This window comes from Nothoprocta perdicaria, unplaced genomic scaffold, assembly GCF_003342845.1.
Source record: "Nothoprocta perdicaria isolate Ctin4 unplaced genomic scaffold, notPer1 scaffold_8, whole genome shotgun sequence".
Lineage (NCBI taxonomy): Eukaryota > Metazoa > Chordata > Aves > Tinamiformes > Tinamidae > Nothoprocta > Nothoprocta perdicaria.
The window spans coordinates 1,023,969-1,040,545 of NW_020456087.1; the positions used below are offsets into that span (position 1 = coordinate 1,023,969).

Sequence of the window (16,577 nt, forward strand, 5' to 3'; positions counted from 1 at the left end):
TTCAGAACTCAAACTCTAAGATTATTTTTAGTAAGTCTATCAACAGAAGCTTCTAGCCAGAGTAAATAAAATTTGCAGTTAAAGAAGGAAGCACAATGTTTTAAGCTCTACTGAAATAATTTTTATTCTACTTACGTGTTCCTTCTTCAGTCACCATTCCCAAGCCTTCTGCTTTATTTTGTCTCTCAAACGCATTCAGGTCAAGAACGCTTATATTAAAAAAAAAGAGGGAAAAAGTACTATAATACATAATGAAAAAATAATTTCTGCTAAGAAATGTCTGGAGGCCTTAAACAACTAGCCTTGACCCAATGTCATATGCATGGTCTCATATTTAATTTAAAACGCATATAAAATAAAAGAGCTTGGGAGGAAAATAAAGGTCCAGTGTCCATTCCTGAATATAAAACAAGTCTCAAGTCAGGTCTTAATATTCACCTAACTATTTCCAGTAATGCAATTTTGGATTTCATGTATAAAAGAAAAGAGGAAAAGGAACCTTAAATATTACTCTCTATATTGATTTAAACCCGCCTACAAGAAGGGCATCGCTGGAGTTTATTTTTCAATCATAAAGTTTCCCACTAAGTTAACCCTATTGTTATTATATATATTACATATAATATATATGTGTATATATTATATATGATTCAAAAGACAGAGATTCAAAATAATCCAGGATCAAAACATACACGTTTATCCTTCTGCTAACTTGGCATATACCAAGGATATCCTCAGCATATACAAGTCCCTAGGGTTTCTCAGCTCACAATTAAAATACCACCATTCAGACAACCCAAACATAATTTATGATTATATAAATTTCTTCAGGTAAACAGTAATGCAGTCACTCATTTTAAGTTCTAGCAACATCATTAAACACAAAATCCGTGTATTGCTTTCACTCTCTCTTTAGTGTTCAAGTCAGTTTACCAAAAACATCTTTTCAATGAAGTCTTGCAAGATACATCTATACAACTGGCAATAATTATCAGTGCAGATTCTCTTTGAGCAAGTCCTTGCTAAACTGTTCTGCAGAAAGATGACAAGATGGAGTAGACGGCACTTAAAAAGGCTGCCACTGTTGTGCAGCTCCTTCCCAGCAATGGTTGTAGTGCAGGTCCCCAGTCCTTCCTCAGTTTTCCTGCCCTTGTACAGGGTTGCTATGAGCTTCCAAAACCTGTTGCTTCAAAATGCTGAGCAAGAGAGGCTGTCCATTGTAAAGAGTAATTAAGGACATAACAGCTTTCCATCTTCTTTTCAGGAGTCATTCACCTAACTTCATTCCAACTTCCCGTTTGTCAAGGAAACAAACTACTGTGGGTTTGCTGACCACATGCCCCCACTAATAAATTTGATGTGGAGGATTCAGACAAAGACCCACAGCTTATGTCACTTATCAGAGACGTGCAGAATGGAGAGCTTAGCAGAGATCCTCCGGCCGGTCTCCTCCTTCAGTGAAGGCTTTTATTCATCCTTAAAACCACCCAGCCAAAAAGCTGGGATCAGTAAAGAAGCAATTCCATTTTATTTGTCTGCAACTCCAAACTAGGCCTTTAAGGGCATACTCAGTAATTCTCTGCTTTGATTTCTACTTTGGATAAATATTCTAAAAGATTAACGGATTCACAAAAGAAAAAATCATTAAAAGCATTACAAACTCTGATTTCTGTAATTCAAATGTAACAAATGCATTTGCATTGGGCAATAAGACACCAACCTGAATAAAGCAGACTTTAGTAATATGATTTATGTTTTACCTGCAGGACTGCATCAAGCCAGATAGACTTTGAAAAAATCCAGCATCCTTTTTCTCCTTCAGGTAGTCCAGCATTTTCTACAGGTATACATTTGCAAAAAAAAAAAAAAAAAAAAAAAATCTATATTAAAATTATTGTAAATTAACAATTTCCTAAATTACCATTCTAAATGCATCTTACTGGCCAGGAATAATATTATTGTTCATGTAAACAGACATCTCGTTCTTCCCGTATTATAGCAAAACTACCCTGATATTTTTCATCATTTAACTTAAAATTAAATGAACTCATCCTAGCACAACAATGCAACAGGACATTAAAATACTACAAATGACTTCCTTCCTTTACACAAACAAGACACAAAGTAGTTTAAAAAAAGAATACCTGCTGAACTATGGTATTCCCACCATTTAAAATAGCAATACCAAGTTTTAGTGTTTCAACAACCATGGGTCCTGTATGACCTGTCAAAATAGGGATACAGTCATTAAAACAGCAGTTATGAATTATTTAATCAGAAGAGCAGACCAGAAACACTTTACTAAAGTTATTTACAATTGACATTTAATTTTGTCTTATTACATATCATATTCAAGTTATGCACGATATACATGTGATATCCATCTGTCATCTGTATATCATATATACTCTAACACTTCATGCAATACTACCTTTGCTTGCACTAATCATCTGAAGGACCATCTCAGCAGCTCCACGATCATGCAAGCGAGCTTGCTGATAGAGAATTCTCTGTTTTTCCATTTCTTTCTCCTGGGTTTGGGAACAAAAATGAGAACAGAATACAGACTGGAACTGATTCACGCAAAATACGAGGACGTGATGATGTGTCTGATCTTGTTGAAGGACACCTGCCTCCATCACCCATAGGTTGGTTCAGTTCCAGAACTTCAGAACATACAGTCTTTCCTTTATATAATCTAGTAAAGCAACTCAATAGATATTGTGTTATTCTTGCACTTACTCTAATAAGCATATTTAATAATGAATGTCACTGTGACAATGAGAAGAAAAGAGATCAAAATTTTACCTCAAATGTCTTCTCTTTTTCTTCATCCTCCTCTTCCTCCTCTTCATCTTGGCAACTCTTTTCATGTTAGAAATAATAAAAGAAATGATAAGCTTTTCCTTAGGATGAAACATAATGACTATTTGTACTTCAGTATTTACAATACAAAAATGACTGCTCCAAGAAACTTTCTAAAATAATAATTCAAGCTACTAAGACTTAACATCCTCATAATCCTAAATATTTGCACTCAGCCATACTAAGAAGATACTCTTCCATAATATATTAGTAGCTTTCAGGCTATTTATCCAACTACAGACATCTCTTTATCTGTAAGTTGTGTTCTCATGTCCTATCTCTATTTCGTATTAATATTGTATTGATATATATTTAATATTAATATTGTATTAATAATATCTAATATTGTATTATCTACAACATTTATGTTCTCAGTTAAATTTCCTTCATGTTTAAGTGCCAGCTATAATTAACACTTTGGAATTATTGACTGCTTTTGACAAACTTTTAGTAGTAGCTCAAAAATAATTATCCAAAGAACTAACGTAACTAATACTGTATCATGAGTTATCCTATACAAAATTAAGTGCCCATTCATAGCAATGCAATTATGTTACTACAATTTGATAACTGAATTTTAAGGCAAGAAAATTCTTGTCATATATATATATACCTGAACAATATTTCTTTCATTAAAAATACAGAAACTACCAGTATTAAGTGGTCCACATAACAGACAGAACACTTGGAAAGGTTCTCAAATAAATAAGAAGTACCTGAACAGGATGAGGGGTGAAGCTTAAAAGGATATATTTACCTTTGCCATCATTGCAGAATATGCAATATATAAAGGATCATCTTCTAGTTTGCTGTAAAGAGGAAAACAATCAATTTAATTTTTATAAGGTAGTAATAAAAAGCTGTCATGTTGCTACTAATATTAAAGTTCCATTTTTATTAATTGGAAGTATGTGTATAGCCCCCTGAAATCCCTCTGTACTTAAAGAATCTTATTATAAATGTATTTCCTAATCTTATATCAAATCTATATGACTTTTTAATTGAAGAGATTACAGGTATATTTAGATGTGTAGTTAAGTCTTACCTACATAAATGACTAATTGACTAATACAAGTCAAGAAAAGCATTATGGAAATATAAATTGTAATTATTCTTCTGTCTATTAAATATCAGGTGTTAAAATTATAGTGTAATCATACAGAAAAACATACAAAGCTCTGGAGAATTTTGCTACTTATATGAAATGATCAACAGTCTAAACTCTTCTCATCAACAGCCTAAGCCAAAAACATAAAATGGCAAAGACATTCACTCTAATAATCAGTGGTATTTTAAAATCTTTTCTAACACACTGAATAAAATGTAACAGATGAAAAACATGTAAAGTGCACGTATCCACTCCCAGCAGAGACTGGAGGGATACTCTGCATGAAACAACCATTCCAGTAGACCATACATTTTTATGAGAATTCAGGCTTGCTTATTTCTGTATTGTGTATTTAGCAAGTTTTATGGATGTCAAAAATATGTCAACCTTTGTCTGAAGATAATCTTTACATTGAGGTTATTACATGAAACCACCAATAAAAGGGGAAGTAGAAAATCGTTCACCAGGGACAATTCTGAACGCAGTAGCAGTTAAACTTTGCTCTTTTTTACCTTCTCTCTGTGAGAGCACTGCGACTAAAATAAAGGATAATCTGATGAAGTGGATCGGGCTGTTTTTTCTCAGTTTCCTCCTCTTCCTCCTCCTCTTTTTTGGGAGATGTCTGTGTTAAGGTTTATTTTAGAACATAAGATTAAGCTTCATGAGTTAAAAATAAATAAATAAATATATATATATATAAAAACAATTAAGCTCAGAAAAGGATTTCATTTTTTTATGTCCAGTTTGTATTAACTTCCAGTATTTATCTTATTCAACAGCTTGCAGCAGAATCTGCAACATTTTGTGCTTGTATGAACAGGAAGAACAAGATCTGACTCTAGTATTCTTATTTCATAGTAATACAGTTTCTCATTTGCAAAGTATTGGCAATGAGACAGTGAAAGCGTTAGGCAAACCTTATTCAGCAAAATATATATATATTTAGGTTTCCAAGGGACCAAAATTGATATAAAGCCCAATTATTTAGCAGAATTCGTTGGGAAATTTAACTGTTTAAGACTATCAGTAGATGTCTATCACTATTTCCTGTAATACCTTCATGCATCATAATATCTGATCTTGATTTAATAAATGCAAGAACTCTCTTACTATCAACTTCAAATGTTTATTTTTACAAAACATATCCAGCGCTGGACTAGATATGGAGGGGATTCTTCTTTACATGTACTATCACTGGTAGGATTTATAACGTAGAATTATTACTACACTTAGTATCAAGGTACAAATAATGTGTCATGATAGATATTTCCTTCTTTGCCATTAACTTAAAAAGAATAATCATCTTTATCATAAGAATAACAACAAAGCAACTACAAAATGTAATAATCATCAAGTTACAAAGTAACTTCCTTTTTTAACACTGAAAACAGATCCTTGGGATCTATGAAGTCACTTATTCATGGTGTTTAGATACCAAGGAGATAGACCCCTTAGAAAGATTTTAACCAAACTGACTACAGAGGAGGCCAAAGGAAGGAGTGGCCTTTCTGAACTGAGACTAAGGAACAAAGTCCTGGAGTTGGCCAATCCCCTACATCAAGTAGATGCATAAGCTAGTTTTGCTGAATATGGCTGCATATTATGTCTCTTAATGAAGTATCAACAAGAAAGAGCGAAACAAATTTGGATTCAAGCTGAAAATGTTAAAATTAAATATTAAGCACCAACAAAAATTTGAAAAAGGGGAAAAGCCATCAGCTGTGTCAAGCTTTAGAAAAACAGTAGTTAAAATATAGGAACATAGGAATTAGCATAACAACAAATACAGACGGACAGTTCATCTGATCCATTTCTGTTCCCCAGATTGAGTATCACATCCTTTGACCACAGCAGATAATGACCTTGGCCTTGAAGCACAAGGATTTGATAAATCTATGCAAATATCTAAAGTACGTCAATTATATATATGTTCTAATATATACATAAAATACAGACTGAAGTGGGCACTGAAAAATATGCCCAGTTATGTCAGTACTTACAGCCAAATCCTGAACTAGTCTCTCCTCAAATGAATATTCCTCTGTTTCTATCCAATAGTTCTGATAGCCATGGAGGAAGAGGTTAATAGAACGGTGCCTGGGGGGGTTGTGAAAGGGAGATCAAGAGGGGTAACGGAACACAGTATAACAGCTCAGGTGGTTAATGATTAGTAAGGATACGCGTTTGTACAATTTTGATCCTCTGATTGGTCAGTGAAACAAAATGCAAAATCTAACTAACATTCACCGGAAAAACTAAAAGTACTTCTGAACATTCTTCCTGTTACACACGGATATGTTAGTTTTCATTCTGAAGGCTTTGGGAGTGCTCATTTATGCCATACCTGAAAGGAGTCATACCTGACTGGAGTTTTAATACAAGCATGGGAGAAATACAGAGGTTAATACACTGGGAATGATTGGAGGGGACTTACAAGTTAATTAAACTTAGGACAGCAGCAGGTAGCTGCCAATAGCAAAATACTAACAAGTCTTTCCCCCCATCTTATCAGTGGACACTCACTGCCTTCCTCCCCAGCACAAGCCTATCCTCAGCTGCTCTTCTGTCAGCTCCCAATCAGGGTAGTAATAACCTGTCCTCAAAAAGCTGGACTAGACACGCACAATAGCTGCACTAGAAAAAGACCAACTCTAGAAAACTACTAGGCATATCGATGACTACTTACAGTTCAATTAATTTAATTGTGCAACTATACACAGAAAACATAGCTAATGAGAACAAACTGCATATATCTAAAAAAACATTTCACATTTACGTTGTATTTGTGAGGAAATTTTGTTTGGAGGCACACTGAATGAATCCTGTGGAGTAAGGTTGTTCCATACAGGCTTTTCATTTATTTTTATCTTGCAGCACTACCAGAAGCATAGAAGCTGCCTATGTACAGCTGAGAGGTTCTATATGCCATGACTTGTCAGATGTAACGTGCACACACATTATCCTTGTACTACTTTTGCAATAGGAGGCTATTTCAGCAGCCCTCCATGCTGCCCTGCTGGCACTGGGGCCACTTGCTTATTGAACTGCAAAAACTGACCAATCAGAATCCCCACTGAAAATTGTACAAATTCATGTTTTATGATAACATCAAATCATGGCTGAGAAGGAGTAAGTGTGCGCAGAAGGAAGAGGCTCTCCACAAGTTACATTACCGTTAACTTGAGTATAAGCCTGTCATACTGAGTTTTTTCATGTACTTTTTCCAGCCAAACACGTTGAAAGGTGCTCAGGAAGAAATTGCTAATTTTGTGTCTGAAGAAAAGCATATAGGTTTTCATTGAAGAACTAACAACAAAGGCACAAGTTAAATTCAATGAAGTAGTCAGAAAGAATGTTTTTGCAAACTGTGTATGAAAAATTTCCATGTACAAATTTGCTGTATCTATGTGTGTATACAGATGATAGACAATAAAACAAATAGCTGGTAAATTAATTTCCTTAAAGCAAACACCTACATGCACACATCAGAGAAAACATACTTAAATAAAACACTTTTTCAAAGCACTGCACGTATATTCATTAACGAACAGAGAACACAAACAATTAGCGTAGGTAATTTCACCATTTTTTTTCCCCTGGAGAAGCAAGAATATTTGAAAATATAATAATGATTCCCTTTGTATCTAAGGTATTTCTCAGAATAGGAAGCCCTTGGAATATGATTGAAGAAGTTACAGTAATTTCTCTATGAATTCTTAACCTGCTATTTTAACTAAGACCTGCACATCTAGGGACATCTTAACCTCCAAAACATCTAACTGGAATTCCTAAATATGATATACATATTCTCATACAGAAAATGGATAAAAATGGGAGATTAACATTAAAGTATGTTGAAAGCCAACTAAATCTCACAAAATTATCACACAAAAGAGCTCATTGTCTGCTGAAGATCATAATCTTTTCCAGGCTGAATGAAAGGATATTGCCATTATCAGCTTCCTTACTGCCCTTTAAATTAATTGCTGCTATCATTGAATTGAGAACCAACTCTCCCAATATAATGCTGCAGGAAATGCACAAGGTAAGGAGAGCTGTATTGGAAACTGTGGTTCAGCAGGGCTTGTGTAGCTCAGAATTCATCACATCGCACTTGAAATAAACTCCCTAGGGTTCAGAGATGGCCTAATAACACAGTCCATTTAAATGATGGACAGATAGTTATGCATGCAATTAGGTGCACCAATTAGGTGCAATAGTCTTATTTTCTTGACAGAATTCTAATATTTATCTAGAAAAATCTGCGTCTAAAACTATATATACAACTTCGTTCTGTACCTACTAATTGCAAAATAGAAGCCCAAAGTGTTTTTCATCTTGCCTCTTTTGAAATGCAGTTACCAAAATGTTGGCTGTAACACTTTCATTGTCCCACACTTCTAGAGTCTGCAAGAAGAAATAACTGGACAGATTTGTCTCATATTAGATTTCTTAGTACTAGCAGTAACCTCCACCATAAAATCTATCATAAGTGGTAAAAAGAACTAATTTCAGTCCTTTTAAAATAAAGATATATGAACATTAGAGATAACATTAACATTGATATTATCTGTAATTTTCATTAAAATATTTATAAATCCAGAACATGGTTGTAAAAATAATGCTCAGTTTTACTGAAAAGGGTTTTCACTCTACGACTTCCTCTCATTTCTCCAAACACAACTCTTGAACATGAAATAGCTGATAGGAAACTGTTTTGTGAAGTTAATTATAGTTTAGAACTCCAGAACTGGCTTTTGGAAAGGAAACGTGTGTGCTTTTTTCTCCTTGCCTGGCATTTATTTGTCCTGTTACGTGAAACCCAGCTTTCTTCTCAGTATGTCAGTGGCACAGCTACAGAGCTGCTGTCAAGCACGGACATAGGTGTTAGTAAAGGCATTTTTAAATGAAAGGAAATGTTTTTATTAAATATTTTGTGAGCAATTTTTAAGGAAAAATATACGTCATGAAAGGTGGAATAGTGCACAAGAAGCCAATGTCATTAAATGTTTGCTTATGCTCTAGCTGAACAAAGTAACAGCTTTGGTGAAAATGAACAAGATAAAGGAAGCTATTCCAGTGCAATATGGTCTTAAGACTCTGCTTAAAGCACTAGCTAGATCCAGGCACAGGATACACTTTATCTCAGACTTTGTGCTATCTACATTCAGCTGGAGAGAGAAGCAGAGCACCACACGAACCCAAATGCTCACACTGCGCTGCTCCGTCCTCACAGCTGCTTTAGACACCGAGTGCCTACGACACCCTGACATACGAGCTACAGGCTCTCTCACTTTACCTAAAGGCCAAGAAATGTTCCTTTGCAATGCAATAGCAAAGAGAGGAACTGGCATAAAAAAGAAAGTTCAAAAAAGCAAAGATTACAAGCACAGATGCATAGAGAACAAAAGGAGCAAACAGGAAGAGGCAAAAAGAGAACAGAAGCAGCAGCAACATTTTAACACAGTTTTCAGAGATAATTACACAGAATAGACAAGACAAGAGTTGGCAGAAATGAAGCATTTGGCTTCTGGAGCAGTGTAATTCCTATGGTCATTCTCCCCCCGGGTTGTGTGTTTTTTTAAAAAAATTGTTACTCTGAGCAGCTGGCTGATAACTAACCAACTATTTTGTCTGAAACTTAGTACGAAAGACTAAATATCATCACACTTCTTTAAGCAGTACTTCCACCAGGAAACAGAACAAACATATAAAAATATAAGCCTTTAAGCCATCTACCTTGGCAGGTTGTATAAAGGCGCCATTCTGAAACATGCAACCACGGCCCTTTTGCGCTGCTTTGACAGGAGTTTGTGCCAAACTGCTTTCTTGGACCTGAGTGGCTGTTCAACCTAAGGAAAAATACCTCTTTTAGCAAATACAGTGGAAACTCTTCAACTCTTACCCCAAATTTTCTTCTTAACTGCTAGTTAATGCATTATAAAATGTTACAAAAGCTCCTCACCTCCTGAAGTAAACAAAAAAAAAACTTTAAAAATTAAAATAATCTGAAAAAAATACAGGGCCCTCTGCAGTGCTTCCTGGTTTATACCAAAAATGTCAGAAAAAACCCTACATGGAACTCATGGGGAAAAATCCAAAATGTTTACTTTATGCCTAACTGTGCAGATTCAATCGATCATTCATGGGAACAGACTTCTTTGCTGTATCATTTCAGAAGGAAAGGGATGAAAGAAGAGAAAAAGGCAAATGCAAATGCCTTCATGTTAGAATCACCTCATTTGAATGAGAAGGCAACAGGATTCTGAGTTTTCTGTATCATCCTCATGTGCAAGAATGGAAGACACTGAAATGTGTGTATTAAAATAAATGTACATACCAATATATTTTCCTACAACTACAGAGTTTTACACTATTGAATACTGACCTTTTGTATTTAAAGGTTCATGAAACTGTTTACAAAATTGTGTATGGATAAATACTTCCAGAATTTTCTTTGGAGCAAAACTGAGGTACTCCAGGCACACTTCCATGACTATTCTGTGTGTGTATATACACACACAGCACACATTTGTGCCTATATGTACTCATGTGCAAAGATTACTTTTATCTGGACACTTTAATAATTACGTTCAGTGAAGTGGGAATAATCTCTATAAGCCTCGTTCTATTTTAAAATAAGCACAGCATAGGTATGCTAGGTTTTACCTGCTCCAGATGATAAAGAGCAGCTGATATCCTCTGCACACGTTCCACGGTTTTCTCAGGGTCAGTAGGTTCATCGTTCTTCAAAATGTCTTTGTACAGATTTAACTGCCATTTCACAGCTGGGTCATCAGACTGAAAATCAACATATTTCATACTGCTGAATAAAGGTATGGACAGTGACTACCTTCAGTATTATTCTCATGGGGTAGTGAGGAAAGTTGTAGGATATCCTACATCATCTTCCATCAAAACAGAGCTAGATGCTGGAAAACAACACAGGTTTCTACACACTCTTGGGTAGCTGAAGTAGATTTTTAAGCAAGCTTTTGTTTTATTCTATGAAACCAGAAAAAGCAACATGGGAATTCTGCATCGCATTTCACTGCATTAAAAATAAGGAAGCACATCTAGCATCAAAATGGACAATAAAACACTGTTCAATAGCTATCTAGTTTCATTTATCAATGACTTTTTCTATAACTCTTCTACTTGTACATTTTAACTCCTTGCTGGATTTTTGTACCAACAGGAGAAAAGCTGTACTATGGAAGCTACCAAAGATAACCGGAATTCCAGCAACTGAAGAGCCTCAGACAGACCTTTTGGCTTCTTTTTTTTAAAAAAACAGGAAATATCCAGGTAAGGACTAATATCCAATACTTAAGACAGCCTTCCCATCTAGGATAACTAAACAATTGCCATAATTTCTAAGATCTGGGTCAGTGATCTACATTTTTTTTTTAACATTTAAAGAATGATCATGACTCCATGAATTCATCCTATCACTTTTGACCCTATGATTTTCAGGGCCTGCACAGCAGAAACATAAATATGCTGTAAAACTCTTAAATGCTAAGCCTATACAAGGCTTTCTTAATTTTGATTGTATTCACCTTAAAATGCATATATCCATAGATTTTGCATATACTATTACTTTAATATACTATTTCATAGTTAAAGCCTATTAAATTTAAAATGGAAAGTGGAAGTATTATGTTTTTATTATTATTTTTTTAGACCCAAATGACTTTAGGCAATTACAGCTTTAAACCTACCAAATAAAATTCTTTAAAATTGTCCAGTTCTACAGAGATTCTTGAAATCTAAAAATTCCAGCCTAACTTAGAAAACTAGCTGTTATGTCAAAAAAGCCCACAAATGCTAAAATGTCTTTTTTTTCTGCTAGTTTTTCTTTTTCTTTTATCCCATAACACAATTATGATAAACAAGTGCCATTTCCACATTTAAAAAGCCTACACCAGTACATTTAAGTCAGATTTTTTATATTACCTTTTCCTGTAAATGCAAGTTGTTACGTAAATGTTCTTTGACTTCATCATCAGTGTCCCTCTGTAGAAAGAAAGAAATATTTTTCAATTCTGAGTAAGTTCTTTATAAGAACATGCACAAGTCTGCACAACAGAACAGTTCTTTCAATACTGAAAGTTCTTTTGTTTTCAAAGTAAGTTATCAGGTGGACCAAGAAGACAAAAGACTTGTGAGCACAAAGCAAGAATCAAATTTTGATTTTATATATTTGATATAAATACTTGTTAATATTTGAATAAATATTAACACATCATCTTTCAGAATTTTATTTTTTAAACATTTAAAATCTAAATTATAATCTGTTAGAATTGATATATTTGTTCAGCTGCTTACTCATACCACCTTGTCTTGTAAACACAAAGTTAGTGTTGTAATTATGTCCCATAGTAGACACTCACATGGCTGTATCGACTCTTCGCCAAAGAGATGAGCTCTTGATCACCAGGAGTGCACATGTTCAAACCAATGGGAAGCATCTTTTTAAGTGCAGCTACAATCAAGGAAGTTTGTATCGAGTACAAATCCCCTCTACGTTTTGATTTCTTTCTCTCTTGATCTTGTCCTCCAGACTATAATTAAAAAATAGAAAGGTAAACTGTAACACTGTGATCACAGTGTGATCACACATTTTTCCAACACATGCTTCTCCTAATGGTCCAAAGAAACTCTATTCCTGATGTAATATAATTAATTAAAAATGTTATAATAGAATAGAGGCAGAAAGTACAGTCCTGAGTAGGAAATGTAAAGGAGTATTTTTGATATGCACCAATGCAAAAGTTGCAGTAATAGTAATATTTTAATAGCTTTGTGTGCATTCATATATATGAAACTACCTATATTTTCTGGCTCTTATATACTTCTCAAATCAAAAATAACCATAGAATTAAAAACTAAGTCAGCCTAGGGGAGCACTAATAATCTGGAATTTTACAGAGACAGATTCAGGTTGCATACATTTTTGTTATTTTGTTTATGCAAGTAAACATAAACTTGCAGTAATCTAGGGTCTGAATGAAGATACACGTATCTAGCTGTCAGGGAATATAATCAGAATATAATAATAATGAATATAATTTATTTTAGTTAAACAAGATCAGAATCTAAAAGGCTGAGATTCAAAGCAATAAAATGCCAATTAATTTGTGTCTCTGGTAAACCACTGCTCTTTGCCTTGGCTAATATAACTAGTCCTGGGATGGCAAATGAAGCCTTATGCAGCTTTGCACGTCAAAAGTAATAGGCCAAAAATAAGAGACAGAGAAGTAAACAGCACAACAGATTATCATTCACCCTATCTAGTTACAACAGACAACATACAGCAATATCCACACACAATTTTCATCCATGGGACAGCAGACCAAAACCCTTAAAACAGACCTATATATTTAATGAGCATATGCTAAACAACAACAACATAAAAGTAGCCCAGTTCTGAATTCTGTACCTAGATTAAACTCCTATTAAACTCAAAGGGAGTTTGCCTAAGACAAGATTTCAGGACTAGGCCTGCAGCATTATAGAACACTACAAACCAGCAGGTGCTTGCATTTAACATCCTTAACATCCACATCCTTTTCCCTCTGCAGATTAAATTCTACTGACTGCTCGTACAGCACAGTGCAGAGTTCCACATAAGGATACAGCAGAATCCATTACAATCCATTATTTACCAATTATTTCCACACCATTCTCATAATAAATCACTGAGGGGTAGCCATACATATCCTACTCAGTGGTATATTTTGGCAAATGCTGGCTGCTGGATGGTGAACCACTGGGTATGTAGCTGGCGTTAACAGCATTTACCAGGTCGGAGGGAACACCCGCTGGATGTGGCTTCCTTTCTTAAGGGACTAGCAATTGCAAGAGAGCGCTTGGCCCCAAAGCTTTGCTTTTGGAAGTGCCTTAGAAAAAGTCTTCTACAAGAGCAGTGATGTAATGGCTATAGTAATGGCATTATTTATACTCTACTTTGATAGCAGACAAACAAATGCCACAATGTATCACTGTGATCCAGTGGCGTCACCATGCATCTCGAATATGGCATAAGGAGTACAAAAATTAAAAAGAACCACAAAAAAAAAAAAGAAAAAAATAAGAAAGAAAGAAGAAAAAGAAAAAAAAGAAAAAAAAAAAGAAAAAAAAAAGACTATTTTACTCTTCTGCATCTTTATGCTCTAGAAAGTAATTTTACATATCCAATTCTCATAATTTTTGTTTTAGATTAACAACCAGGTATAAACAACATATTCAAACTTAAAATAAAAATGTTTTTAAAGCATGAAAAAAGAGATCCATTCTGCCTTTGTCATCAAATTCTGCTGTCCGTTAAATTACAGTTCCTGCTGATAAATGTGTAAGTAGAGTCACAGAGGGAAATCTAAACCGCAATGAAAAAATTAGAACTTTCAGTTCTGATATGCACCCATCTGAGTAAACACAATACCTTCATTTGTTGTGTAGAGTGTTAAATCAGGTATGTTTTGCCTAAGTAACTTACTGTCCGTATAGATCTTCTACAACAATCAGAATGATATATTTTCAAATATATGTAGCAAATGAAATACAGATTCTCCTGCAAATTCAGAATAATGAAAAAAGCAGGAATTTATTTGTATTAAGACATTGGCTAGAACTTAGTCAAGGCCCCAGAATTAATATTTTTAGTATTTCTAATTTTCCTTCAGCAATCAGCTCTGAATTTATCGTAACAGTGTGCATTAAATCTTACTCTTTATACTTGGGGAAGTATGACAATAACAAAGTCTGAAATCAGTCCTACTAGTTGAACACATCTGACTACTTTTTTTTTTTTTTTTTTTTTTTTTTTTTTTTTTTTTTTTTTTTTTTTTTTTTTAACTTAGGACTTGTCTGATTGCTCAGAAACTCTCCACATCACAGTACGTGGTTCTCAGGTCCTGGTAAGAACAGAGATGAAAAATTTTTAAGCACTCTTGCATTGCCAATGGAGAACATACCATAGGTCAAAAACATGATACAAAATTAATATTAAAATAGATATTATGCATGATGCAAAGATGAACCACAGCTTAGAAAAGTAATTGTTACAGACACTAAACAAAAGAAACAAGGACTGTTTAAAATCCTCACATATTACTTGTTTATGGATTTATTTATTTACTTGAAGTTGGGAAACATGGTAGAATTTGAACCCTAAATCTAATTTGAACCTATTAGATCTAATGAAATACTTTATTCATTTACAGTCAGGATCAAAGTTATATCACATTTCTCCCATATAATTTTGCTTGAAAAACATAATCCAAATATATATTTCTGATGACTCTACTTAGACAGTTCTTAGGATATCTACTTGATTACATTAAGAAAAACAAAACAAAAACAGAAGGCAAAAAGACAGCAGATGGGAAAAAGGTTATCAAAAAATTATTAAAAGTAACTTTACTCCATTTTTTCATCAAAGCAGCATTTGATTGTGTTTAAAGGGTATTTTAGCTGCTCTGATTAAACATTTCCACTTCAACTATGAGAAAATTTATGGAAGGTAGAGCCTGGGCCTTCACTCTGTGACGCCACTGCTATGATCAATGGAAAGAATGCTTGGAGCCTGATCATCTCTAAAACTAAAACAAAGACACATCATGCACTTTGACCTGTACCTTTACTTGCATGGCCTGTATGAAAGAAAAAATAAAAGGAAAAAACATAAGTAAAAGAGATGCAACGAAGATAACTTGCAAGTTAGTAATAAACTTATTCAGATCTACCAGGACAGTAAAAATATTGTAAGTCTGTAGCTAGAACAACAGCCTGTGAATGTATAATCAAATCATACCTTAACAAACCATTATTTTTATTCAACTTAACCAATATTAAGCAACTGATCTTTTAAATTATCTCTTGCTATTCAGAATGACAAGATACACAGATATCATTTGTTACTTCAGCAGATCAAGGAGTACATCCAGCAAGGCTACAGTGACAGAGTTTCAGTGTACTCAGTTTTCCCAACACTGTTAAGAGGAGAAGGAAGTCTGGAATCTGGATAATCCAGTAATAAAGAATTCCCAAATCAGTACAGTCTTTTCCATCTTTCTTCCCCCACAAAAATATATGATAAAAATTATGTTTAGAAATAGAAATAAAAGAGACACTCCTGAAGATGCAGGATATAATTTCTAGACATATTTTTCCCATTGTATAGGATAATATTAGTGTTCTGTAGACAGCCTGAGAGAAAAACGGAGTTAGGTTTACGTCTCCTAGCAGCACCCATTTTGAAAACACAGCTGCAATGCTTACAAATACATGGGGCTTTTTTACTATTTATGATAAATATACAAATACACCTAAATAAATATGCATTTGTGGTCTAAACCTAAGTTATCACTATCAAAATTAAAAAAGAACACAAAAACTATGTAGTTATGGAAAATAATAAAATATGTAATTAAAGGAACCTGAGTTGACTGGGTATGGGAAAAACATTATAGAAAACTGTTTAAAAAAAAAAAAAGAAAGAAAAAGGAACAGCTCAGCACAGACTCCTTTTTGGCCTCTAAGTGCTGAAGCCAAGTCTCAATTAATATCCCTATATTCTGCTAGATTTATATTAGACAGC

General features: G+C 34.2%; 1 protein-coding gene across 1 annotated transcript in view; it reads right to left on the reverse strand.

Annotated features, from left to right (window-relative positions):
• Positions 1–16,577, reverse strand: part of RYR3 (ryanodine receptor 3) — a 175,244-nt gene that overhangs the window by 21,718 nt on the left and 136,949 nt on the right. The window contains exons 70-82 of the mRNA XM_026051764.1: positions 15,616–15,630; positions 12,370–12,540; positions 11,933–11,992; positions 10,643–10,774; positions 9,713–9,825; positions 5,974–6,070; positions 4,486–4,595; positions 3,623–3,674; positions 2,809–2,865; positions 2,432–2,531; positions 2,145–2,224; positions 1,761–1,837; positions 136–209 (exon numbers count right to left, since the gene is read on the reverse strand). Of these exons, the coding sequence (XP_025907549.1) occupies positions 136–209; positions 1,761–1,837; positions 2,145–2,224; positions 2,432–2,531; positions 2,809–2,865; positions 3,623–3,674; positions 4,486–4,595; positions 5,974–6,070; positions 9,713–9,825; positions 10,643–10,774; positions 11,933–11,992; positions 12,370–12,540; positions 15,616–15,630 (1,138 nt within the window). The remainder of the gene's footprint in view (positions 1–135; positions 210–1,760; positions 1,838–2,144; positions 2,225–2,431; positions 2,532–2,808; positions 2,866–3,622; positions 3,675–4,485; positions 4,596–5,973; positions 6,071–9,712; positions 9,826–10,642; positions 10,775–11,932; positions 11,993–12,369; positions 12,541–15,615; positions 15,631–16,577) is intronic.